General features: G+C 40.0%; 1 pseudogene and 2 gene segments (V, D, J or C); 2 read left to right on the top strand and 1 right to left on the bottom strand.

Moving 5' to 3' along the window:
- Nucleotides 1-11,833, top strand: part of LOC121940807 (Ig kappa chain V-III region MOPC 63-like) — a 67,274-nt gene extending 55,441 nt beyond the window's left edge. Inside the window, 2 exon segments of the V gene segment in view lie at nt 10,299-10,334; nt 11,253-11,833. Of these exon segments, the coding sequence occupies nt 10,299-10,334; nt 11,253-11,572 (356 nt within the window).
- LOC121940338 (Ig kappa chain V-III region MOPC 63-like) overlaps nt 1-13,416 on the bottom strand; it is a 67,444-nt gene extending 54,028 nt beyond the window's left edge. Inside the window, 2 exon segments of the V gene segment in view lie at nt 12,859-13,181; nt 13,274-13,416. Coding sequence covers nt 12,859-13,181; nt 13,274-13,325 — 375 coding nt within the window.
- A 7,518-nt stretch (nt 13,417-20,934) lies between these two features.
- On the top strand, nt 20,935-22,569 carry LOC148187427 (Ig kappa-b4 chain C region pseudogene; annotated as a pseudogene). The gene is made up of 2 exons (XR_015778644.1): nt 20,935-20,988; nt 21,984-22,569. The product of XR_015778644.1 is annotated as an Ig kappa-b4 chain C region pseudogene (transcript).
- The last annotated feature ends 3,434 nt before the right edge of the window (nt 22,570-26,003 follow it).

Here is a 26,003-nt window from a genome sequence, read left to right as displayed (position 1 = left end):
TTAGCTAATTTCTGTTTTTGATTCTTTTTAGATACCTTTCTTTCTGCGTAAACATTTTTAAAAGAAACATATGGTCAAGAAAAAGCTGCCAAAAACTCTTTTTAGTTTTTTAAATTTTCTTTTGATTTATTTTACTCTATTTTATTTTTAAAAATAACAAATCATTTTTTTAACTAAATTCTGTTGTTGATTCCTGTTAAACGCAAACATGATTTTATCAGTAAAAGCAGTTAATCTTTGTGTTCACGCTTCGTTTATTTTACATGTAGTGAAAAGGAAGTGAAAGAGACAGATGACAAAGGTTTAAACTGTGTTCACATGAGTGTTTCAGCTCTGTCACTTTGAACAGAAGAAAATCTTCACAGGGACGAGTTTTTCTCTCTCACATCATGAAACACACATGAAGATGTCATCAATAATCATGATCAGTGAACGTTTTGAGCTGCACTTGAATCATGTGTCTGATGGTCTGATACTGAGTGATTTATGAGCGCAGCAGCAGCACAAGTTATTCTATTTGATTTGATCAAATCAAAGAAATTAGCAGGATGTGATTTTTCTTTATTACCAAGCCTTCACTCTCATTCCTCTGTCTTCTCTCCCCCCTCTCCTCCCCCCTCTCTCTCTCTCCTCCAGTGGGTGTGATGCGGCCCACCCTGAGCGTCCTCCCCCCCTCCAAAGAGGAGCTGCGGCAGGGCAGTGCCACAGTGGTGTGTGCGGCCAGCGGGGGCTTCCCCTCAACCTGGAGGCTGGGCTGGAAGGTGGGGGGCAGCAGCAGCTCCTCAGGGGCGTCACACAGCCTGGAGGTCCAGGGGAGTGACGGCCACTACAGCTGGAGCAGCACCCTGAGCCTCTCTGCAGACCAGTGGAGGAAGGCGGGCTCAGTGAGCTGCGAGGCCAGTCTGAGTGGACAGAGCCCCGTCACTCAAAGCCTGGACCCTGCCCGCTGCTCAGAGTAGAGCTTCAGCAACACTTCCTGTCTGGAAATGATGCTGCTTCTTTGATAGATGTCTGGATGAAGCTACAGATCTCCTCTGTTCACATGTTTCTGCAGGTTTCACAGCTCTCTGCTCAGTGTTTTAGTCTGCGTGTTGCTTTCTGATACTCGTCTTCTGCATGTTCTTCTTTATGTTCATTACTTTTCAAATTAAACTCAATTTTAATAGTTTCACTCCAAGAGAATGAACATTGAATTATCATGAAATAAAAGTGTGGATTATAATCAGTCAGTGTCTTTGTATTTCTTTTATCATTCATTCACTATAGTTATGTGCATTGTTGTGCATCCCATGTTTATATTGTATTGTGATGCTTGAAAGTTCATATTTGATTAACATAGGTCTGTATGGGGACTGTAGGGACAAGAGTTGAAAATTAGCAATAGCTTTCAACTCTTTGTGCCACACATCAGTTTCATACTCTGCATTGTAATAATGTTAAATTAATGGAATAAAATCTATTCAAATTCAAAAAGACCTTCTTGATCATCTCAGTATGAAACCTGATATTGAACTACACCTGATAGTACAGCACATGTGTTTCAACTGATCTAAATCTGCCTTTGTTTTGACTGTTACATTACATTTTATAGTGCAGCTTTTATCCGAGGCAGTGCTAAACTTATTTTATTTAAAAAGAATTGAACTTTCCCAATTTACTCATTAAGTGGTTGAATTACGTGACTCTTGTGTTCATTGGACCAGTTGTCTTCATCACAGTGTCTTCACCAACTCTTTGTGTCTTTAGCTGATAATAAAAGTGAAAAGAACATGATTTGGTGTCTTTAATTAAATTTTTCATGTGAGTATGTAGTGTGTGCTTGCTGAGGTTACAGTCAGCTCTGTGTTCAGTGGTCTGTGTCAGAGTCTCTTCCTCTTCAGCAGCTGCAGTCGGTTCCTGCTGTAACAGCTCAGAGTCTCTGCAGTCTGACTGAGGGAGGTTTTTGTACGACCAAAAATCACTGTGTGAACACCCAAGCACTGTTTATAGAGTGTGCACTCTGACAGTAATAATCTGCTGCGTCTTCAGTCTGAACTCCACTGATGGTCAAAGTGAAGTCAGAGCTGCTTCCACTGCCACTAAACCGAGCTGGTGTTCCTGAATAAAGCGTGCTCGCTAAATATATCAGGAGCTTTGGAGGCTGTCCAGATTTCTGCTGATACCAGGCCATTCTCTGACCAGCATTGTCACTGTAAACAGCCCGGCTGGTTTGACAGGTGAGCTTGACAGTGGATCCTGGAGTAAATGTCACTACTGGAAGCTGAGTCACAGTCACCTGACCGCTGCATCCTGCAGACAAAAACAAATCCTTCATTTATCAGCAGAAATCAATGAGAGAAAAGGCAGCACATCATGTTTGAAATGTTGCTGAGTGAATGAACCTGTAAAACAGCAGCAGGCCAGCGTCCAGATGAGGATGGTGATGAGAGTCATGGTGGTTGTGCTTTCTGCTGTGTTGACTGACAGATCTGAGTCCTGCAGTGTTGAACTCACAGGACTATAAACCTTCTCAGCTCACTGGAGGATCAGCTGATCATGCAAAGTGTCGCTATGAAAATTCTTCATGATGATAATGAAGAAAAGGAACATTTGATGAAGAACCATCATTACATTTTCCCTAACTTTTGTGCACATTTAAACAAAATATTTTAAATCATTGGCATTTATTGAGGCCTTCTGTGTTTGAGACCATATTCATGAATCAATAAGATTTATCTGGACATTATTTAATGATTGAAAGCTTTTTCAGTTATTTGTTTTACTTTTTAACAAGCTCCAGTCACTGTGTTTCAAATCTGATGAATGAAACTAAACTCCTCATGAAAGTAAAAGTTGCTCTTACAAATGTTGTGATGAGGTTTTCTGGACCTCTAATCTGTGGACAGTGTTAAGACATTAACTTTGGAGATGTCCAATCGATATTTTTGTTTAAGTTTTGTGCTGCTGTATTTAAGTATTTTTAAGTATTCATAAAGAGACTGAATTAACTGACAAGAATATGAGTTTAAAACTATATATAGAAGAGCATCTGTGAGTTTGTTTCAGTTTTATTTAGATTCATTGTGGTTCTGCTTGATGACTCTTGTGTTGTGTTCACTGGACCAGTTATCCTCATCACAGTCTCTTCACCAACCCTCTGCACCTGCAGCAGGCCGTTTTCACTTCAGGCAAACTGAGGGAGGTTTTTGTACAACTCTAAATCACTGTGTGAACACTCCACGACGATGTTCACCCAGACAGTAATAATCTCCAACATCTTCAGCCTGAAAGCCCCTGATGGTTAAAGTGTAGTCAGAACCAGATCTACTGCCGCTGAATCGAGACGGAGTTCCAGAGTTTAGAGTCGATGCTTTGTATATAAGAAGTTTGGGAGGCTGTCCAGGTTTCTGAAGGTACCAACTGAGATCAGCACCAATATTTGAACTCCCCGTGGCGCTGATGGTCACGGTCCCTCCAACACTAACAGACTTGGATTTTTCAGCCTGAGTCAGAAAATTGTTTGCAGAAGACTCTGAAATGAGAAATGAAATGTGAACCTTTAAAAAGTCAGCAGTTTAGATCATAAAACTCTGATACATTTTCAGAGTCTCTCACCTCGACTCAGAAAAGCCAACATGACAGTCAGAGTTATTGGAAACATCATCCTGATGCAGTTTTCAGTGTGAGAGCATGAAAACAGTTCAGACTCTCTGTGACAGAAGAACTTAAAACTGTGAGGAGCAGTGATGCATTAAAATCATGCAAAATACATTTGGACACACCTGTCCTTGTGAAACAGAGAGGGAGACATGAGGTGGAGTAAGTCGAGGCTTCATCTCCCTGTGGACTGATTCAGAACATGTAAAATCTTTTGACTGTTCGTCATCTCTCTGCTGTTTCTGTCTCTATGAAGTTTCCCAAAAACCTTTGTGCTCAAAAGTATATGCAGGCTGCCCTCTGCTGACTGTCCTTTTCACAACAACTTCATATTGACATTGAATTTATTTTGTATTTGGTTCTTAGCTTCTTTAAGATGTCAGCATGTCAGTGCAGATGCCTCAAGTGTGACCCTGTAGAAATCAGTGCATTTAGGTGGTTTTGGAGACAAACCTTTGACAAAATGATAAAATATATATCAATAACTTGGAAGCAATGGATTATCTGCATGGTTTAATTTTTTAATCCGTAACAATCTCTTAAAGGGGCTTTCATTTTTCAGTCAAATTCAGGTCATTGCCCCAAAATTGTTGTGCTGAAATCCCTCAGAAGCTCAGAGTGACGGCCTCTGAATGTCCCTCAGGAGCAGAGCAGTGGGGCCGTGTGGTCAGTAGGGGAGCTGCTGCCTGGTCCTTCACACACTGTGTGCTCTGCATGTTGCTGCAAGCAGGAAGAGAGCGTTGACAATCTGTGTGAGTTTGAGTAAACTGGAAGCTATGTTTTCATTATTCTTCTCTTAGATGTGAAGTTAACCAGGTTTCTTTTCTCTTTTAATGGTTTCTTTCATATTTACATTGTAACCAAACAGTCCTTTTGCAGCAGTCCCTCAATACTTGGTACCTGCTGTCATTTTCCTTTTTTCACTTCATTGTAGCTGGATGTCACAGTTCCCCTGAGTTGATTGGAGGGTGATTCATGTCACCTGTTGTGCAGGTGTGGGGACTGACTCCCAATTAAGAACTGAGAACAGCTTTGTGTGCATTTCCCCTCTGGACCAATCAGGGTGTGATGACATCCTTTCTGAGGGTTTAACAGAGGTGAGGAAACACACACACAAGTCATTTTGATCGTTCCTCGATCCAATACAAACCTAATGTTAGTAGATCAGCCCTAAACTCTGTCTTTAGGCCCTTTATGAAACTTCTTGCTGTTCTCAGATGTGCTGTTTGAGGGTGATTCTGTGCCTCCTAAAACCTGAGTGCTGCAAATATTAAAGAACTGTTTTCCACCAGGTCACCTGCATCACAGCAGCTTTGAATGTTTCTGTGCAGGAGATTTTTCTTGCCTCATGATCACATGAAGCCTGCAGACTTTATATAGAGATCATGTTTATTGGTTAATTTCAGTGAATTAAGTCTGAATAGGTGCTGAACCAAAACACTGTTTTTTACTGCTTTGTGACTAGAACATTATGACACACTGTTCTCAGCAATTGTTTGTGACAATACAGATTAATATATACAGTTTTGGTTGTGCTTGCTGAGGTTACAGTCAGCTCTGTGTTCAGTGGTCTGTGTCAGAGTCTCTTCCTCTTCAGCAGCTGCAGTCGGTTCCTGCTGTAACAGCTCAGAGTCTCTGCAGTCTGACTGAGGGAGGTTTTTGTACGACCAAAAATCACTGTGTGAACACCCAAGCACTGTTTATATAGTGTTCACTCTGACAGTAATAATCTGCTGCATCTTCAGTCTGAACTCCACTGATGGTCAAAGTGAAGTCAGAGCTGCTTCCACTGCCACTAAACCGAGCTGGTGTTCCTGATTCAAGCGTGCTTGCATATCTTATTAGGAGCTTTGGAGGCTGTCCACATATCTGTTGATACCAGTGCAGGTACTGATACCCGCTGGAACTGTAAACAGCCTGGCTGGTTTGACAGGTGAGCTTGACAGTGGATCCTGGAGTAAATGTCACTACTGGAGGCTGAGTCACAGTCACCTGACCGCTGCATCCTGCAGACAAAAACAAATCCTTCATTTATCAGCAGAAATCAATGAGAGAAAAGGCAGCACATCATGTTTGAAATGTTGCTGAGTGAATGAACCTGTAAAACAGCAGCAGGCCAGCGTCCAGATGAGGATGGTGATGAGAGTCATGGTGGTTGTGCTTTCTGCTGTGTTGACTGACAGATCTGAGTCCTGCAGTGTTGAACTCACAGGACTATAAACCTTCTCAGCTCACTGGAGGATCAGCTGATCATGCAAAGTGTCGGCATGAAAATTCTTCATGATGATAATGAAGAACATTTGATGAAGAACAATCATTACATTTTCCCCAACTTTTGTGCATCAGTGACATTTCTTGAGGCCTTCTGTGTTTGAGACCATATTCATGAATCTTATTAGATGGACATCATTTGATGATTGAAAGCTTTTTGAGTTATTTGTTTTAATTATGTCAATAATACAGATATTGTCATGAGGTTTTCTGGACCTCTAATCTGTGGACAGTGTTAAGACATTAACTTTGAAGACGTCGACTGAGTGTCCTCTCTGTGTTAATTCTTTTGAGGATCATAGAAACTGTAGTTTTGTTTAAGTTTTGTGCAGCTGTATTTAAGTATTTTTAAGTATTCATAAAGAGACTGAATTAACTGACAAGAATATGAGTTTAAAACTATATATAGAAGAGCATCTGTGAGTTTGTTTCAGTTTTATTCAGATTCATTGTGGTTCTGCTTGATGACTCTTGTGTTGTGTTCACTGGACCAGTTATCCTCATCACAGTCTCTTCACCAACCCTCTGCACCTGCAGCAGGCCGTTTTCACTTCAGGCAAACTGAGGGAGGTTTTTGTACGACTCTAAATCACTGTGTGAACACTCCACCACTGTGGAGGCCCAGACAGTAATAATCTCCAACATCTTCAGCCTGAAAGTCACTGATGGTTAAAGTGTAGTCAGAACCAGATCTACTGCCGCTGAATCGAGACGGAGTTCCAGAGTTTAGAGTCGATGCTTTGTATATAAGAAGTTTGGGAGGCTGTCCAGGTTTCTGAAGGTACCAACTGAGATCAGCTCCAATATCTGAACTCCCCGTGGCGCTGATGGTCACGGTCCCTCCAACACTAACAGACTTGGATTTTTCAGCCTGAGTCAGGAATTTGTTTGCAGAAGACTCTGAAATGAGAAATGAAATGTAAACCTTTAAAAAGTCAGCAGTTTAGATCATAAAACTCTCGCCAAAATGTCTGATACATTTTCAGAGTCTCTCACCTTGACTCAGAAAAGCCAACATGACAGACAGAGTTATTGGAAACATCATCCTGATGCAGTTTTCAGTGTGAGAGCATGAAAACAGTTCAGACTCTCTGTGACAGAAGAACTTAAAACTGTGAGGAGCAGTGATGCATTAAAATCATGCAAAATACATTTGGACACACCTGTCCTTGTGAAACAGAGAGGGAGACATGAGGTGGAGTAAGTCGAGGCTTCATCTCCCTGTGGACTGATTAAGAACATGTAAAATCTTTTGACTCTGTTCCTCATCTCTCTGCTGTTTCTGTCACTGTGAAGTTTCCCAAAAACCTTTGTGCTCAAAAGTATATGCAGGCTGCCCTCTGCTGACTGTCCTTTTCACAACAACTTCATATTGACATCGAATTTATTTTGTATTTGGTTCTTAGCTTCTTTAAGATGTCAGCATGTCAGTGCAGATGCCTCAAGTGTGACCCTGTAGAAATCAGGGCATTTAGGTGATTTTGGAGACAAACCTTTGACGAAATTATAAAATATATATCAATACCTTGGAAGCAATGGATTACCTGCATGGTTTAATTTTTTAATCCGTAACAATCTCTTAAAGGGGCTTTTATTTTTCAGTCAAATTCAGGTTGTTGCCCCAAAATTGTTGTGCTGAAATCCCTCAGAAGCTCAGAGTGACGGCCTCTGAATGTCCCTCAGGAGCAGAGCAGTGGGGCCGTGTGGTCAGTAGGGGAGCTGCTGCCTGGTCCTTCACACACTGTGTGCTCTGCATGTTGCTGCAAGCAGAAAGAGAGCGTTGACAATCTGTGTGAGTTTGAGTAAACTGGAAGCTATGTTTTCATTATTCTTCTCTTAGGTTTGAAGTTAACCAGGTTTCTTTTCTCTTTTAATGGTTGTTTTCATATTCACATTGTAACCAAACAGTCCTTTTGCAGCAGTCCCTCAATACTTGGTACCTGCTGTCATTTTCCTTTTTTCACTTCATTGTAGCTGGATGTCACAGTTCCCCTGAGTTGATTGGAGGGTGATTTAGATCACCTGTTGTGCAGGTGTGGGGACTGACTCCCAATTAAGAACTGAGAGTAGTTTTGTGTGCATTTCCCCTCTGGACCAATCAGGGTGTGATGACGTCCTTTCTGAGGGTTCAACAGAGGCGAGGAAACACACACACAAGACATTTTGATCGTTCCGCAATCCAATACAAACCTAATGTTAGTAGATCAGCCAGAAACTCTGTCTTTAGGCCCTTTATGAAACTTCTTGCTGTCCTCAGATGTGCTGTTTGAGGGTGATTCTGTGCTTCTTAAAACCTGAGTGCTGCGAATATTAAAGAACTGTTTTCCACCAGGTCACCTGCATCACAGCAGCTTTTAATGTTTTTGTGCAGGAGATTTTTCTTGCCTCATGATCACATGAAGCCTGCAGACTTTATATAGTGATCATGTTTATTGGTTCATTTCAGTCAGACTCAGTATCCCATACATAAACACATGTGTTAATCATCCAAGATGAGTTTGTTTATTATTGAAGAGGCATTTGTTTGTTTAGGCATTTTTTATTGTGAAGGCTTCAGCTAAAGCTTATGGTGTATGGTGTGCCTCAAGGTCTTGGTGTCATAAATTGGTCTTTTGGATGAAATGTTTGAGCATTTTTAGAAATTCTTGAGTTGTAAAAGTGCTTATAAATTAGCACTAAGTCTGTGTGGTATACAAATGGTATGAACCCAAAAGATACTGCAACACCTTGATGAGAACTGAACATGTGTCATATACTTCCATCATAATGTTCTGCGCTCCTTTACACTATCGGCCTTTAAAGTCCGAGTAGGTGTCGAACCAAAACACAGTGTTTCTTACTGCTTTGAGACCAGAACATTTTGACACACTGTTCTGAGCTGCATCTCAAATTCATTTTTGCTATCTCCCCCTAAAGATCCCTGTCACTCAATTAAATACCAACATTGGTTTAAGAAAATGGTTTTGTATTTTTTGACGTTTCATCTATTGAAAATAATTGTTGGATATTAATTGTTCGTGATTTTACTAAATAAATCATGGAAATGTGCCTTTTTAAAATATAAAGTTGTTAGTGCTTGCTGAGGTTACAGTCAGCTCTGTGTTCAGTGGTCTGTGTCAGAGTCTCTTCCTCTTCAGCAGCTGCAGTCGGTTCCTGCTGTAACAGCTCAGAGTCTCTGCAGTCTGACTGAGGGAGGTTTTTGTACGACCAAAAATCACTGTGTGAACACACCAGCATCATTTATCTCGTGGTAACTCTGACAGTAATAATCTGCTGCGTCTTCAGTCTGAACTCCACTGATGGTCAAAGTGAAGTCAGAGCTGCTTCCACTGCCACTAAACCGAGCTGGTGTTCCTGAAAAACGTGTGCTCACATATGTTATTAGGAGCTTTGGAGGCTGTCCAGATTTCTGTTGATACCAGTGCATCCAGTCATCTCCATCACTGTCTCTGTAAACAGCCTGGCTGGTTTGACAGGTGAGCTTGACAGTGGATCCTGGAGTAAATGTCACTACTGGAGGCTGAGTCACAGTCACCTGACCGCTGCATCCTGCAGACAAAAACAAATCCTTCATTTATCAGCAGAAATCAATGAGAGAAAAGGCAGCACATCATGTTTGAAATGTTGCTGAGTGAATGAACCTGTAAAACAGCAGCAGGCCAGCGTCCAGATGAGGATGGTGATGAGAGTCATGGTGGTTGTGCTTTCTGCTGTGTTGACTGACAGATCTGAGTCCTGCAGTGTTGAACTCACAGGACTATAAACCTTCTCAGCTCACTGGAGGATCAGCTGATCATGCAAAGCCTCCTCTCTATGGAAATGTTTTCTCTGCTCACAACACACTGAAGGAAACGTGGGACACTAAATCAGGAGGAATTCTGCTTGGATTTACAACATCTATGATTTTGTTGTGATGGGAAAAAGAGATTAGAAACAGAATTGAGGATTTTCAACATTTGGATTAAAATGGTGTCACAGTGGTTGGTATAACATGTATTTTCCCCCTATATTTAACTATAGTATATGCACAGATACATTGTGCTTTTAAAAGCTTTTATTTAATCATAATGTGGTAAATCAAGATTTTTTCTTTAAATATACTTTTTATACAGTTGTACAAATGATGTAAAGAAAAACTTGACAAATCTGAATGTATAAAAGCAAAGATAAACAGTTGGTCTCTTAACTGTAAAAAATGAAAGAAAAATGACTCAAAATGTGTTTATTTCTTCAGCAGTTTTCAGCCGCATCATTTGAATTTGTTTGTACATTAAATAAATTAATAATTTTGCAGTTTGTTCAGATAAAAAGTGAGTTTTCAGTGGATAGGTGCTTGTTCACAGTGCAGGAGGTTTTTGTACGGCCACTTAATGAGTTTGTATCACGGTGGTGGACTTTTGGTGGAGGAACCAAACTCATCATTCACTGTAAGTATCTCTGATTTATAATTTCTACTACGGAAACAATTGTTCTTAATTGTTCAAAAAAATGTACTGAACAAGACATTTTTGTGATTTTTTTACTTTTTTGATATTTTGTGTGATTTATCAAACTTGGCTGAAATCAACAACTGTCATTATTTGTTAAGAGATTAATGTCCTTTTAGTATCACAGATAATCTTGTGGTTTTATTTATGTTAAATAAGTTAAATATTCTTGTATTTTTTTTCATTGGATTCTTTGTTTTACAAAATATGGTTGTACAATTTGTCTGAGGAAAATTTTGAGTCTCAAAAAATCCAGTGTATTTTCTGAGGTTTTTATTTTTTAAATCAAACAGCTGTTATACTAAATCTAATATAGTGTTTAAACATGTTATTAAGTTTATTTGTACATCAAGTATCGCTGCCGTTTGTGTTCACAGTTCGTTAGTTTAAAGTGGCGAAAAGGAAGTGAAACAGACAGATGACAAATTCTTTAACTGTATACAGATAATACATTTCTTTCAAAGAAAAGTAATCATGGAAATAAATTATTATTTGTCACACAGTATAAAAAAATAAAACATTAATTTATTAGTTTTCAATATTTTTTTATGACACATAAACTACATTTTTTTTTTGCATGTTATTGTCTAATTTGTAGATATTTATGCTGAGCACCACTGTATAACATTCATGACTTTAAAAGGCAAAATAACATAAAATGTGTCCATTTAGTTTAATTTGTTAACCCTTCATTTCCTCCCATGTCTCAGCTCCTCTCTGTCTGATCACAGTATCGTGTACACGGCTGATCCACAGTCATGTTAACCTCTGTCACGCATCTTAACTGTCTCATGTCCAGCTGTGTGTCCTACAGTAGAGGTTAATCTGCTCCTTGTGTGTCTCTGCTGTCCCCTCCAGCGGGCCCCATGGTCAGGCCCTCAGTCTCTCTGCTTCCCCCCTCCTCTGAGCAGCTCTCTGGGGGCTCAGCCACGCTGGCCTGCCTGCTGACTGGCTACTCTCCTCAGGGAGCCGTGGTGAGCTGGGAGGTGGACGGCACACAGGTGACAGAGGGCGTCCTGAGCAGCTCAGAGGAGGAGAAGAGCGGACGCTACAGCAGCAGCAGCACCCTGAGCCTGAGCCAGGAGCGCTGGATGTTAGGAGAGAAGTACTCCTGCAAGATCCTCCATCATGACCACAGCCAGACCCAGTCCCTCCTCAGGAGCCAGTGTGGGGGCTAGAGGGGCTGGCTGAAGCCCAGGACAGGAGCTGTGTGTGGGGGGAGCAGGAGGAGCACGCCTGCTGCTCTCCTCAGTCTGAGTTTGAATGTTTGTAGAGGAAACTAAAGCTTTGTGTGACAGAGAACAACACTGCTGTAAAGTGTTGGACAACAACAACTTAGAGAGTCGTGTGTGGAGCTCAGCAGCCAGATGTGAGTGCGCTTCATAACTGTCATGTTGATGACTGATGTTTCTGCTAATAAAGCTTTCGCTGATTAATAACTTCAAGTGTTTGGTCTTTTATCTTGTGAAGAGTTGCAAAAAATTAAATGGTTTAATAACTTTGAAAAGTTTTGAAATGATCATGTCAACATTGTCACCCCTTTTTCAAATACTCAGATAAACTTTAGGTGTTATAATGATACAAAAATGGACCAAACACACATTGTTATCATGACAAAAATAAAAACTGAAACAAAGACAAGATCTGATCCATTTTTTTCTGGCAAAAGTAGCAATGTTGGGGCGCCTGGTGGCTCAGTGGATAGAGCGGTGCCCCATGTGCAGAGGCTGTGATCTTGCCGCAGCGGCCGCAGGCAATAAAAGCCCAAAAAAAAAAGCTTTAAAAAAATTTTTTTAGCAATTTTGGGAAGATTACTCTTTAAATGTAATAGGTTACAGATTATTACACTTTTAAACATGTAAGGAGTAAGGTTACTGTTTTAATTTATTTTCAGGTGAATCCAATTTACTGCATTTAATCACTTATTGATTATATTTCTAACAAATTTGGTAATGAAGATGACAAATGTGCAGGAATTATGCCAACAAACAGCATTTTTGCAGAAAATATACAATATACAACAAATTGAATGTTTTATTCCACATGTAAACTTTTTCAACCGAAAACAACATATTTGGATGTAAACCCCATGCGACCACAAACATTTTGAAACTGTAATGTCGCTGTGAATTTATATCAGAAACTGTAACTGATTACAATTGTATTTATTTTGTAATTTAATGACATTCAACAAAGTTACTCCCCAACACTGACAGCAAAATGTGGTGTTTGTTGAAAGATTTTCAGAATTATTTTCCAGAAGGAACTTCCCCAAAAAAGTTTCATGAATATATTTGTGTGAGTATGTAGTGTGTGCTTGCTGAGGTTACAGTCAGCTCTGTGTTCAGTGGTCTGTGTCAGAGTCTCTTCCTCTTCAGCAGCTGCAGTCGGTTCCTGCTGTAACAGCTCAGAGTCTCTGCAGTCTGACTGAGGGAGGTTTTTGTACGACCAAAAATCACTGTGTGAACACATCAGCATCATTTATCTCGTGGTAACTCTGACAGTAATAATCTGCTGCGTCTTCAGTCTGAACTCCACTGATGGTCAAAGTGAAGTCAGAGCTGCTTCCACTGCCACTAAACCGAGCTGGTGTTCCTGAATGACGTGTGCTCACTAAATATATCAGGAGCTTTGGAGGCTGTCCAGATTTCTGTTGATACCAGTGCAGATACTGACCAGCACTGCTACTGTAAACAGCCCGGCTGGTTTGACAGGTGAGCTTGACAGTGGATCCTGGAGTAAATGTCACTACTGGAGGCTGAGTCACAGTCACCTGACCGCTGCATCCTGCAGACAAAAACAAATCCACAATTAATCAGCAGAAATCAATGAGAGAAAAGGCAGCACATCATGTTTGAAATGTTGCTGAGTGAATGAACCTGTAAAACAGCAGCAGGCCAGCGTCCAGATGAGGATGGTGATGAGAGTCATGGTGGTTGTGCTTTCTGCTGTGTTGACTGACAGATCTGAGTCCTGCAGTGTTGAACTCACAGGACTATAAACCTTCTCAGCTCACTGGAGGATCAGCTGATCATGCAAAGTGTCGCTATGAAAATTCTTCATGATGATAATGAAGAAAAGGAACATTTGATGAAGAACCATCATTACATTTTCCCCAACTTTTGTGCACATTTAAACAAAATATTTGTAGTCATTGACATTTCTTGAGGCCTTCTGTGTTTGAGACCATATTCATGAATCTTATTAGATGAACATCATTTGATGATTGAAAGCTTTTTGAGTTATTTGTTTTAATTATGTCAATAATACAAATGTTGTCATGAGGTTTTCTGGACCTCTAATCTGTGGACAGTGTTAAGACATTAACTTTGAAGACGTCCACTGAGTGTCCTCTCGGTGGTAATTCTTTTAAGGATCATCGAAACGGTAGTTTTGTTTATGTTTTGTGCTGCTGTATTTAAGTATTTTTAAGTATTCAGAAAGAGACTGAATCAACTGACAAGAATATGAGTTTAAAACTATATATAGAAGAGCATCTGTGAGTTTGTTTCAGTTTTATTTAGATTCATTGTGGTTCTGCTTGATGACTCTTGTGTTGTGTTCACTGGACCAGTTATCCTCATCACAGTCTCTTCACCAACCCTCTGCACCTGCAGCAGGCCGTTTTCACTTCAGGCAAACTGAGGGAGGTTTTTGTACGACTCTAAATCACTGTGTGAACACTCCACCACTGTGGAGGCCCAGACAATAATAATCTCCAACATCTTCAGCCTGAAAGCCACTGATGGTTAAAGTGTAGTCAGAACCAGATCTACTGCCGCTGAATCGAGACGGAGTTCCAGAGTTTAGAGTCGATGCTCTGTATATAAGAAGTTTGGGAGGCTGTCCAGGTTTCTGAAGGTACCAACTGAGATCATTACCAATATTTGAACTCCCTGTGGCGCTGATGGTCACGGTCCCTCCAACACTAACAGACTTGGATTTTTCAGCCTGAGTCAGAAAATTGTTTGCAGAAGACTCTGAAATGAGAAATGAAATGTGAACCTTTAAAAAGTCAGCAGTTTAGATCATAAAACTCTGATACATTTTCAGAGTCTCTCACCTCGACTCAGAAAAGCCAACATGACAGACAGAGTTATTGGAAACATCATCCTGATGCAGTTTTCAGTGTGAGAGCATGAAAACAGTTCAGACTCTCTGTGACAGAAGAACTTAAAACTGTGAGGAGCAGTGATGCATTAAAATCATGCAAAATACATTTGGACACACCTGTCCTTGTGAAACAGAGAGGGAGACATGAGGTGGAGTAAGTCGAGGCTTCATCTCCCTGTGGACTGATTAAGAACATGTAAAATATTTTGACTCTGTTCCTCATCTCTCTGCTGTTTCTGTCTCTATGAAGTTTCCCAAAAACCTTTGTGCTCAAAAGTATATGCAGGCTGCCCTCTGCTGACTGTCCTTTTCACAACAACTTCATATTGACATTGAATTTATTTTGTATTTGGTTCTTAGCTTCTTTAAGATGTCAGCATGTCAATGCAGATGCCTTGGATGTGACCCTGTAGAACTCAGGGCATTTAGGTGGTTTTGGAGACAAACCTTTGACAAAATGATAAAATATATATCAATACCTTGGAAGCAATGGATTATCTGCATGGTTTAATTTTTTAATCTGTAACAATCTCTTAAAGGGGCTTTCATTTTTCAGTCAAATTCAGGTCATTGCCCCAAAATTGTTGTGCTGAAATCCCTCAGAAGCTCAGAGTGACGGCCTCTGAATGTCCCTCAGGAGCAGAGCAGTGGGGCCGTGTGGTCAGTAGGGGAGCTGCTGCCTGGTCCTTCACACACTGTGTGCTCTGCATGTTGCTGCAAGCAGAAAGAGAGCGTTGACAATCTGTGAGTTTGAGTAAACTGGAAGCTATGTTTTCATTATTCTTCTCTTAGATGTGAAGTTAACCAGGTTTCTTTTCTCTTTTAATGGTTTCTTTCATATTTACATTGTAACCAAACAGTCCTTTTGCAGCAGTCCCTCAATACTTGGTACCTGCTGTCATTTTCCTTTTTTCACTTCATTGTAGCTGGATGTCACAGTTCCCCTGAGTTGATTGGAGGGTGATTCAGATCACCTGTTGTGCAGGTGTGGGGACTGACTCCCAATTAAGAACTGAGAGCAGCTTTGTGTGCATTTCCCCTCTGGACCAATTAGGGTGTGATGACATCCTTTCTGAGGGTTTAACAGAGGTGAGGAAACACACACAAAAGTCATTTTGATCGTTCCTTGATCCAATAAAGACCTGATGTTAGTAGATCAGCCCTAAACTCTGTCTTTAGGCCCTTTATGAAACTTCTTGCTGTTCTCAGATGTGCTGTTTGAGGGTGATTCTGTGCTTCCTAAAACCTGAGTGCTGCAAATATTAAAGAACCATTTTCCACCAGGTCACCTGCATCACAGCAGCTTTTAATGTTTTTGTGCAGGAGATTTTTCTTTCCTCATGATCACATGAAGCCTGCAGACTTTATATAGAGATCATGTTTATTGGTTAATTTCAGTGAATTAAGTCTGAATAGGTGCCGAACCAAAACACTGTGTTTTTTACTGCTTTGTGACTAGAACATTATGACACACTGTTCTCAGCAATTGTTTGTGACAATACAGATTAATATATACAGTTTTGGTTGTGCTTGCTGAGGTTACAGTCAGCTCTGTGTTCAGTGGTCTGTGTCAGAGTCTCTTCCTCTTCAGCAGCTGCAGTCGGTTCCTGCTGTAACAGCTCAGAGTCTCTGCAGTCTGACTGAGGGAGGTTTTTGTACGACCAAAAATCACTGTGTGAACACCCAAGCACTGTTTATATAGTGTTCACTCTGACAGTAATAATCTGCTGCGTCTTCAGTCTGAACTCCACTGATGGTCAAAGTGAAGTCAGAGCTGCTTCCACTGCCACTAAACCGAGCTGGTGTTCCTGTTTGACGTGTGCTCACTAAACGTATCAGGAGCTTTGGAGGCTGTCCAGATTTCTGTTGATACCAGTGCAGATACTGACCAGCACTGCCACTGTAAACAGCCTGGCTGGTTTTACAGGTGAGCTTGACAGTGGATCCTGGAGTAAATGTCACTACTGGAGGCTGAGTCACAGTCACCTGACCGCTGCATCCTGCAGACAAAAACAAATCCTTCATTTATCAGCAGAAATCAATGAGAGAAAAGGCAGCACATCATGTTTGAAATGTTGCTGAGTGAATGAACCTGTAAAACAGCAGCAGGCCAGCGTCCAGATGAGGATGGTGATGAGAGTCATGGTGGTTGTGCTTTCTGCTGTGTTGACTGACAGATCTGAGTCCTGCAGTGTTGAACTCACAGGACTATAAACCTTCTCAGCTCACTGGAGGATCAGCTGATCATGCAAAGCCTCCTCTCTATGGAAATGTTCAACATTTGGATTAAAATGGTGTCACAGTGGTTGGTATAACATGTATTTTCCCCCTATATTTAACTATAGTATATGCACAGATACATTGTACTTTTAAAAGCTTTATTTTAATCATAATGTGGTAAATCAAGATTTTTTCTTTAAATATACTTTTTATACAGTTGTATAAATGATGTAAAGAAAAACTTGACAAATTTGAATGTATGAAAGCAAAGATAAACAGTTGGTCTCTTAACTGTAAAAAATGAAAGAAAAATGACTCAAAATGTGTTTATTTCTTCAGCAGTTTTCAGCCGCATCATTTGAATTTGTTTGTACATTAAATAAATTAATAATTTTGCAGTTTGTTCAGATACAAAGTGAGTTTTCAGTGGATAGGTGCTTGTTCACAGTGCAGGAGGTTTTTGTACGGCCACATAATGAGTTTGTATCACTGTGGTGGACTTTTGGTGGAGGAACCAAACTCATCATTCACTGTAAGTATCTCTGATTTATAATTTCTACTACGGAAACAATTGTTCTTAATTGTTCAAAAAAAAATGTACTGAACAAGACATTTTTGTGATTTTTTTACTTTTTTGATATTTTGTGTGATTTATCAAACTTGGCTGAAATCAACAACTGTCATTATTTGTTAAGAGATTAATGTTCTTTTAATATCACAAATAATCTTGTGGTTATATTTATGTTAAATAAGTTTAATATTCATGCATTTTTTTCATTGGATTCTTTGTTTTACAAAATATGGTTGTACAATTTGTCAGGAAAATTTTGAGTCTCAAAAAATCCAGTGTATTTTCTGAGGTTTTTATTTTTTAAATCAAACAGCTGTTATACTAAATCTAATATAGTGTTTAAACATGTTATTAAGTTTATTTGTACATCAAGTATCGCTGCCGTTTGTGTTCACAGTTCGTTAGTTTAAAGTGGTGAAAAGGAAGTGAAACAGACAGATGACAAATTCTTTAACTGTATACAGATAATACATTTCTTTCCAAAAGAAAGTAATCATGGAAATAAATTATTATTTGTCACACATTATAAAAAACATAAAACATTAATTTATTAGTTTTCAATATTTTTTTATGACACATAAACTACATTTTTTTTTTGCATGTTATTGTCTAATTTGTAGATATTTATGCTGAGCACCACTGTATAACATTCATGACTTAAAAAGGCAAAATAACATAAAATGTGTCCATTTAGTTTAATTTGTTAACCCTTCATTTCCTCCCATGTCTCAGCTCCTCTCTGTCTGATCACAGTATCGTGTACACGGCTGATCCACAGTCATGTTAACCTCTGTCACGCATCTTAACTGTCTCATGTCCAGCTGTGTGTCCTACAGTAGAGGTTAATCTGCTCCTTGTGTGTCTCTGCTGTCCCCTCCAGCGTGCCCCATGGTCAGGCCCTCAGTCTCTCTGCTTCCCCCCTCCTCTGAGCAGCTCTCTGGGGGCTCAGCCACGCTGGCCTGCCTGCTGACTGGCTACTCTCCTCAGGGAGCCGTGGTGAGCTGGGAGGTGGACGGCACACAGGTGACAGAGGGCGTCCTGAGTAGCTCAGAGGAGGAGAAGAGCGGAAGCTACAGCAGCAGCAGCACCCTGAGCCTGAGCCAGGAGCGCTGGATGTTAGGAGAGAAGTACTCCTGCAAGATCCTCCATCATGACCACAGCCAGACCCAGTCCCTCCTCAGGAGCCAGTGTGGGGGCTAGAGGGGCTGGCTGAAGCCCAGGACAGGAGCTGTGTGTGGGGGGAGCAGGAGGAGCATGCCTGCTGCTCTCCTCAGTCTGAGTTTGAATGTTTGTAGAGGAAACTAAAGCTTTGTGTGACAGAGAACAACACTGCTGTAAAGTGTTGGACAACAACAACTTAGAGACTCGTGTGTGGAGCTCAGCAGCCAGATGTGAGTGCGCTTCATAACTGTCATGTTGATGACTGATGTTTCTGCTAATAAAGCTTTCGCTGATTAATAACTTCATAAAGTGTTTGGTCTTTTATCTTGTGAAGAGTTGCAAAAAATTAAATGGTTTAATAACTTTGAAAAGTTTTGAAATGATCATGTCAACATTGTCACCCCTTTTTCAAAACCACAAATAAACTTTGGGTGTTATAATGATACAAAAATGGACCAAACACACATTGTTATCATGACAAAAATAAAAACTGAAACAAAGACAAGATCTGATCCATTTTTTCTGGCAAAAGTAGCAATGTTGGGGCGCCTGGTGGCTCAGTGGATAGAGCGGCGCCCCATGTGCAGAGGCTGTGATCTTGCCGCAGCGGCCGCAGGCAATAAAAGCCCAAAAAAAAAAGCTTTAAAAAAAATTTTTTAGCAATTTTGGGAAGATTACTCTTTAAATGTAATAGGTTACAGATTATTACACTTTTAAACATGTAAGGAGTAAGGTTACTGTTTTAATTTATTTTTCAGGTGAATCCAATTTACTGCATTTAATCACTTATTGATTATATTTCTAACAAATTTGGTAATGAAGATGACAAATGTGCAGGAATTATGCCAACAAACAGCATTTTTGCAGAAAATATACAATATACAACAAATTGAATGTTTTATTCCACATGTAAACTTTTTCAACCGAAAACAACATATTTGGATGTAAACCCCATGCGACCACAAACATTTTGAAACTGTAATGTAGCTGTGAATTTATATCAGAAACTGGAACTGATTACAAGTGTATTTATTTTGTAATTTAATGACATTCAACAAAGTTACTCCCCAACACTGACAGCAAAATGTGGTGTTTGTTGAAAGATTTTCAGAATTATTTTCCAGAAGGAACTACCCCAAAAAAGTTTCATGAATATATTTGTGTGAGTATGTAGTGTGTGCTTGCTGAGGTTACAGTCAGCTCTGTGTTCAGTGGTCTGTGTCAGAGTCTCTTCCTCTTCAGCAGCTGCAGTCGGTTCCTGCTGTAACAGCTCAGAGTCTCTGCAGTCTGACTGAGGGAGGTTTTTGTACGACCAAAAATCACTGTGTGAATACCCAAGCACTGTTTATATAGTGTTGACTCTGACAGTAATAATCTGCTGCGTCTTCAGTCTGAACTCCACTGATGGTCAAAGTGAAGTCAGAGCTGCTTCCACTGCCACTAAACCGAGCTGGTGTTCCTGAATGACGTGTGCTCACTAAATATATCAGGAGCTTTGGAGGCTGTCCAGATTTCTGTTGATACCAGTGCAGATACTGACCAGCACTGCCACTGTAAACAGCCTGGCTGGTTTGACAGGTGAGCTTGACATTGGATCCTGGAGTAAATGTCACTACTGGAGGCTGAGTCACAGTCACCTGACCGCTGCATCCTGCAGACAAAAACAAATCCTTCATTTATCAGCAGAAATCAATGAGAGAAAAGGCAGCACATCATGTTTGAAATGTTGCTGAGTGAATGAACCTGTAAAACAGCAGCAGGCCAGCGTCCAGATGAGGATGGTGATGAGAGTCATGGTGGTTGTGCTTTCTGCTGTGTTGACTGACAGATCTGAGTCCTGCAGTGTTGAACTCACAGGACTATAAACCTTCTCAGCTCACTGGAGGATCAGCTGATCATGCAAAGCCTCCTCTCTATGGAAATGTTTTCTCTGCTCACAACACACTGAAGGCAACGTGGGACACTAAATCAGGAGGAATTCTGCTTGGATTTACAACATCTATGATATTAATGGAAGAGAAGAAAATATTTGTGTTAGAAGTGCAGTTGAGGATTTAATGATCAGTTTGTGTCTGCTGTGGTTGGTATGATATGTCTGTTTGTCTGCCTTTAATTTACTCACAGGGTTTACTGTAGATAAAGAATATGTTTCAAGTTTGTCAGATTATTACTTTGTAAATTATAATCGTCAAAAATTAGTAATTTTCATTCAAACATGTTATAAAACTGATATAAAACTGTGAAAAACTGACTTTGTTACAAGGAGACTGTAATCGTCTCATTGTCAGGTGAAGAAAACTAATGAAAAAATAAAAAAAACATAATTTTGAAATAGTTTCAACACATATCATTAAGAAATGTTTTGTAGATTCAAGCAAGTGTAATTTTTTTCTGTCTTGTTAAAAACAATCAGAGTTTTTTCAGTGGATAGGTGCTTGTTCACAGTGCAGGAGGTTTTTGTACGGCCACTTAATGAGTTTGTATCACTGTGGTGGACTTTTGGTGGAGGAACCAAACTCATCGTTGACTGTAAGTACCAGAGATTTTTATTATTTTGCAACACATTGCAAATATGGCTTTTATCAGGCATTTAATGAGACTTTGATTAAGTTCTTTGTTGTATGTTGTTGATATATTTTATTCATTTTATGAGGTGAGGTTGGTTGTGCAGTTTGATAAGCAACTTCACTGAAGTTGTTATTAGTTTTAAATTGCACATAGTTCAATTATTAGAAACAGAAAATATATATTTTTTTTCAAATCCATATTTTTTGTTTTAATGTTGTTTTATGTGTCATATGGTCAAGTAAAAAAATGCTGAAAACTTAAACTGTGCTGTTAGAAGTCTTTCCTTTTCTTTAAAGTATGAAATGATGTATTTAGCTAAATTCTGTTTTTGATTCTTTTTAGATACCTTTCTTTTTTTCTGCGTAAACATTTTTAAAAGAAACATATGGTCAAGAAAAAGCTGCCAAAAACTCTTTTTAGTTTTTTTTTTTAATTTTGTTTTATTTTACTCTATTTTTATTTCATTTTTAAGAATATTAAATCATTTCTATAACTAAATTCTGTTGTTGATTCCTGTTAAACGCAAACATGATTTTATCAGTAAAAGCAGTTAATCTTTGTGTTCATGCTTCGTTTATTTTACATGTAGTGAAAAGGAAGTGAAAGAGACAGATGACAAAGGTTTAAACTGTGTTCACATGAGTGTTTCAGCTCTGTCACTTTGAACAGAAGAAAATCATCACAGGGACGAGTTTTTCTCTCTCACATCATGAAACACACATGAAGATGTCATCAATAATCATGATCAGTGAACGTTTTGAGCTGCACTTGAATCATGTGTCTGATGGTCTGATACTGAGTGATTTATGAGCGCAGCAGCAGCACAAGTTATTCTGTTTGATTTGATCAAATCTAAGAAATTAGCAGGATGTGATTTTTCTTTATTACCAAGCCTTCACTCTCATTCCTCTGTCTTCTCTCCCCCCTCTCCTCCCCCCTCTCTCTCTCTCCTCCAGTGGGGGTGATGCGGCCCACCCTGAGCGTCCTCCCCCCCTCCAAAGAGGAGCTGCGGCAGGGCAGTGCCACAGTGGTGTGTGCGGCCAGCGGGGGCTTCCCCTCAACCTGGAGGCTGGGCTGGAAGGTGGGGGGCAGCAGCAGCTCCTCAGGGGCGTCACACAGCCTGGAGGTCCAGGGGAGTGACGGCCACTACAGCTGGAGCAGCACCCTGAGCCTCTCTGCAGACCAGTGGAGGAAGGCGGGCTCAGTGAGCTGCGAGGCCAGTCTGAGTGGACAGAGCCCCGTCACTCAAAGCCTGGACCCTGCCCGCTGCTCAGAGTAGAGCTTCAGCAACACTTCCTGTCTGGAAATGATGCTGCTTCTTTGATAGACGTCTGGATGAAGCTACAGATCTCCTCTGTTCACATGTTTCTGCAGGTTTCACAGCTCTCTGCTCAGTGTTTTAGTCTGCATGTTGCTTTCTGATACTTGTCTTCTGCATGTTCTTCTTTATGTTCATTACTTTTCAAATTAAACTCAATTTTAATAGTTTCACTCCAAGAGAATGAACATTGAACCATCATGAAATAAAAGTGTGGATTATAATCAGTCAGTGTCTTTGTATTTCTTTTATCATTCATTCACTATGGTTATGTGCATTGTTGTGTATATGTATTTCATTGTGCATCCCATGTTTACAATCTATTGTGATGCTTGAAACTTCATATTTGAATAACATAGGTCTGTATGGGAACTGTAGTGACAAGAGTTGAAAATTAGCAATAGCTTTCAACTCTTTGTGCCACACATCAGTTACATACTCTGCATTGTAAATATGTTAAATTAATGGAATAAAATCTATTCAAATTCAAAAAGACCTTCTTGATCATCTCAGTATCAGTATACATCAGTATAACTTGATATTGAACTACACCTGATAGTACAGTACATGTGTTTCAAATGATATTAATCTTCCTTTGTTTTGACTGTTAGATTATATTTTATAGTGCAGCTTTTATCCGAGGCAGTGCTAAACTTATTTTTTTATAAAGAATTGAACTTTCCCAGTTTACTCATTAAGTGGTTGAATTACGTGACTCTTGTGTTCATTGGACCAGTTGTCTTCATCACAGTGTCTTCACCAACTCTTTGTGTCTTTAGCTGATAATAAAAGTGAAAAGAACATGATTTGGTGTCTTTAATTAAATTTTTCATGTGAGTATGTAGTGTGTGCTTGCTGAGGTTACAGTCAGCTCTGTGTTCAGTGGTCTGTGTCAGAGTCTCTTCCTCTTCAGCAGCTGCAGTCGGTTCCTGCTGTAACAGCTCAGAGTCTCTGCAGTCTGACTGAGGGAGGTTTTTGTACGACCAAAAATCACTGTGTGAACACCCAAGCACTGTTTATAGAGTGTAGACTCTGACAGTAATAATCTGCTGCGTCTTCAGTCTGAACTCCACTGATGGTCAAAGTGAAGTCAGAGCTGCTTCCACTGCCACTAAACCGAGCTGGTGTTCCTGATTCGAGTGTGCTCACTAAATATATCAGGAGCTTTGGAGGCTGTCCAGATTTCTGCTGATACCAGTGCAGATACTGACCAGCACTGTCACTGTAAACAGCCCGGCTGGTTTTACAGGTGAGCTTGACAGTGGATCCTGGAGTAAATGTCACTACTGGAGGCTGAGTCACAGTCACCTGACCGCTGCATCCTGCAGACAAAAACAAATCCTTCATTTATCAGCAGAAATCAATGAGAGAAAAGGCAGCACATCATGTTTGAAATGTTGCTGAGTGAATGAACCTGTAAAACAGCAGCAGGCCAGCGTCCAGATGAGGATGGTGATGAGAGTCATGGTGGTTGTGCTTTCTGCTGTGTTGACTGACAGATCTGAGTCCTGCAGTGTTGAACTCACAGGACTATAAACCTTCTCAGCTCACTGGAGGATCAGCTGATCATGCAAAGTGTCACTATGAAAATTTTTCATGATGATAATGAAGCAAAAGGAACATTTGATGAAAAAACATCATTACATTTTCCCCAAGTTTTGTGCACATTTAAACAAAGTATTTGAAATCATTGACATTTATTGAGGCCTTCTGTGTTTGAGACCATATTCATGAATCTTATTAGATGGACATCATTTGATGATTGAAAGCTTTTTCAGTTATTTGTTTTACTTTTGTTAATATTACAAATGTTGTGATGAGGTTTTCTGGACCTCTAATCTGTGGACAGTGTTAAGACATTAACTCTGAAGACGTCCACTGAGTTTCCTCTCTCTGTTAATTCTTTTAAGGATCATAGAAACGGTAGTTTTGTTTATGTTTTGTGCTGCTGTATTTAAGTATTTTTAAGTATTCATAAAGAGACTGAATTAACTGACAAGAATATGAGTTTAAAACTATTTATAGAAGAGCATCTGTGAGTTTGTTTCAGTTTTATTTAGATTCATTGTGGTTCTGCTTGATGTCTCTTGTGTTGTGTTCACTGGACCAGTTATCCTCATCACAGTCTCTTCACCAACCCTCTGCACCTGCAGCAGGCCGTTTTCACTTCAGGCAAACTGAGGGAGGTTTTTGTATGACTCTAAATCACTGTGTGAACACATAGCCACTGTGGTAGCCCAGACAGTAATAATCTCCAACATCTTCAGCCTGAAAGCCACTGATGGTTAAAGTGTAGTCAGAACCAGATCTACTGCCGCTGAATCGAGACGGAGTTCCAGAGTTTAGAGTTGTTGCATCATATATAAGAAGTTTGGGAGGCTGTCCAGGTTTCTGAAGGTACCAACTGAGATCAGCACCAATATTTGAACTCCCTGTGGCGCTGATGGTCACGGTCCCTCCAACACTAACAGACTTGGATTTTTCAGCCTGAGTCAGAAAATTGTTTGCAGAAGACTCTGAAATGAGAAATGAAATGTGAACCTTAAAAAAACTTTGTCGATGGAAAAACAAACCTTGAGAATCAGCATTTTAGGTTATAAAATCAAAGCCTAAATGTCTGATACATTTTCAGAGTCTCTCACCTCGACTCAGAAAAGCCAACATGACAGTCAGAGTTATTGGAAACATCATCCTGATGCAGTTTTCAGTGTGAGAGCATGAAAACAGTTCAGACTCTCTGTGACAGAAGAACTTAAAACTGTGAGGAGCAGTGATGCATTAAAATCATGCAAAATACATTTGGACACACCTGTCCTTGTGAAACAGAGAGGGAGACATGAGGTGGAGTAAGTCGAGGCTTCATCTCCCTGTGGACTGATTAAGAACATGTAAAATCTTTTGACTGTTCCTCATCTCTCTGCTGTTTCTGTCTCTGTGAAGTTTCCCAAAAACCTTTGTGCTCAAAAGTATATGCAGGTTGCCCTCTGCTGACTGTCCTTTTCACAACAACTTCATATTGACATTGAATTTATTTTGTATTTGGTTCTTAGCTTCTTTAAGATGTCAGCATGTCAGTGCAGATGCCTCAAGTGTGACCCTGTAGAAATCAGTGCATTTAGGTGATTTTGGAGACAAACCTTTGACGAAATTATAAAATATATTTCAATACCTTGGAAGCAATGGATTACCTGCATGGTTTAATTTTTTAATCCGTAACAATCTCTTAAAGGGGCTTTTATTTTTCAGTCAAATTCAGGTCGTTGCCCCAAAATTGTTGTGCTGAAATCCCTCAGAAGCTCAGAGTGACGGCCTCTGAATGTCCCTCAGGAGCAGAGCAGTGGGGCCGTGTGGTCAGTAGGGGAGCTGCTGCCTGGTCCTTCACACACTGTGTGCTCTGCATGTTGCTGCAAGCAGAAAGAGAGTGTTGACAATCTGTGTGAGTTTGAGTAAACTGGAAGCTATGTTTTCATTATTCTTCTCTTAGGTTTGAAGTTAACCAGGTTTCTTTTCTCTTTTAATGGTTGTTTTCATATTCACATTGTAACCAAACAGTCCTTTTGCAGCAGTCCCTCAATACTTGGTACCTGCTGTCATTTTCCTTTTTTCACTTCATTGTAGCTGGATGTCACAGTTCCCCTGAGTTGATTGGAGGGTGATT

This window comes from Plectropomus leopardus, chromosome 14, assembly GCF_026936395.1.
Source record: "Plectropomus leopardus strain MGB_pleo_1.0 chromosome 14, ASM2693639v1, whole genome shotgun sequence".
In the NCBI taxonomy this organism is placed as follows: domain Eukaryota; kingdom Metazoa; phylum Chordata; class Actinopteri; order Perciformes; family Serranidae; genus Plectropomus; species Plectropomus leopardus.
This window is presented reverse-complemented; position numbering and strand designations above follow the sequence as displayed.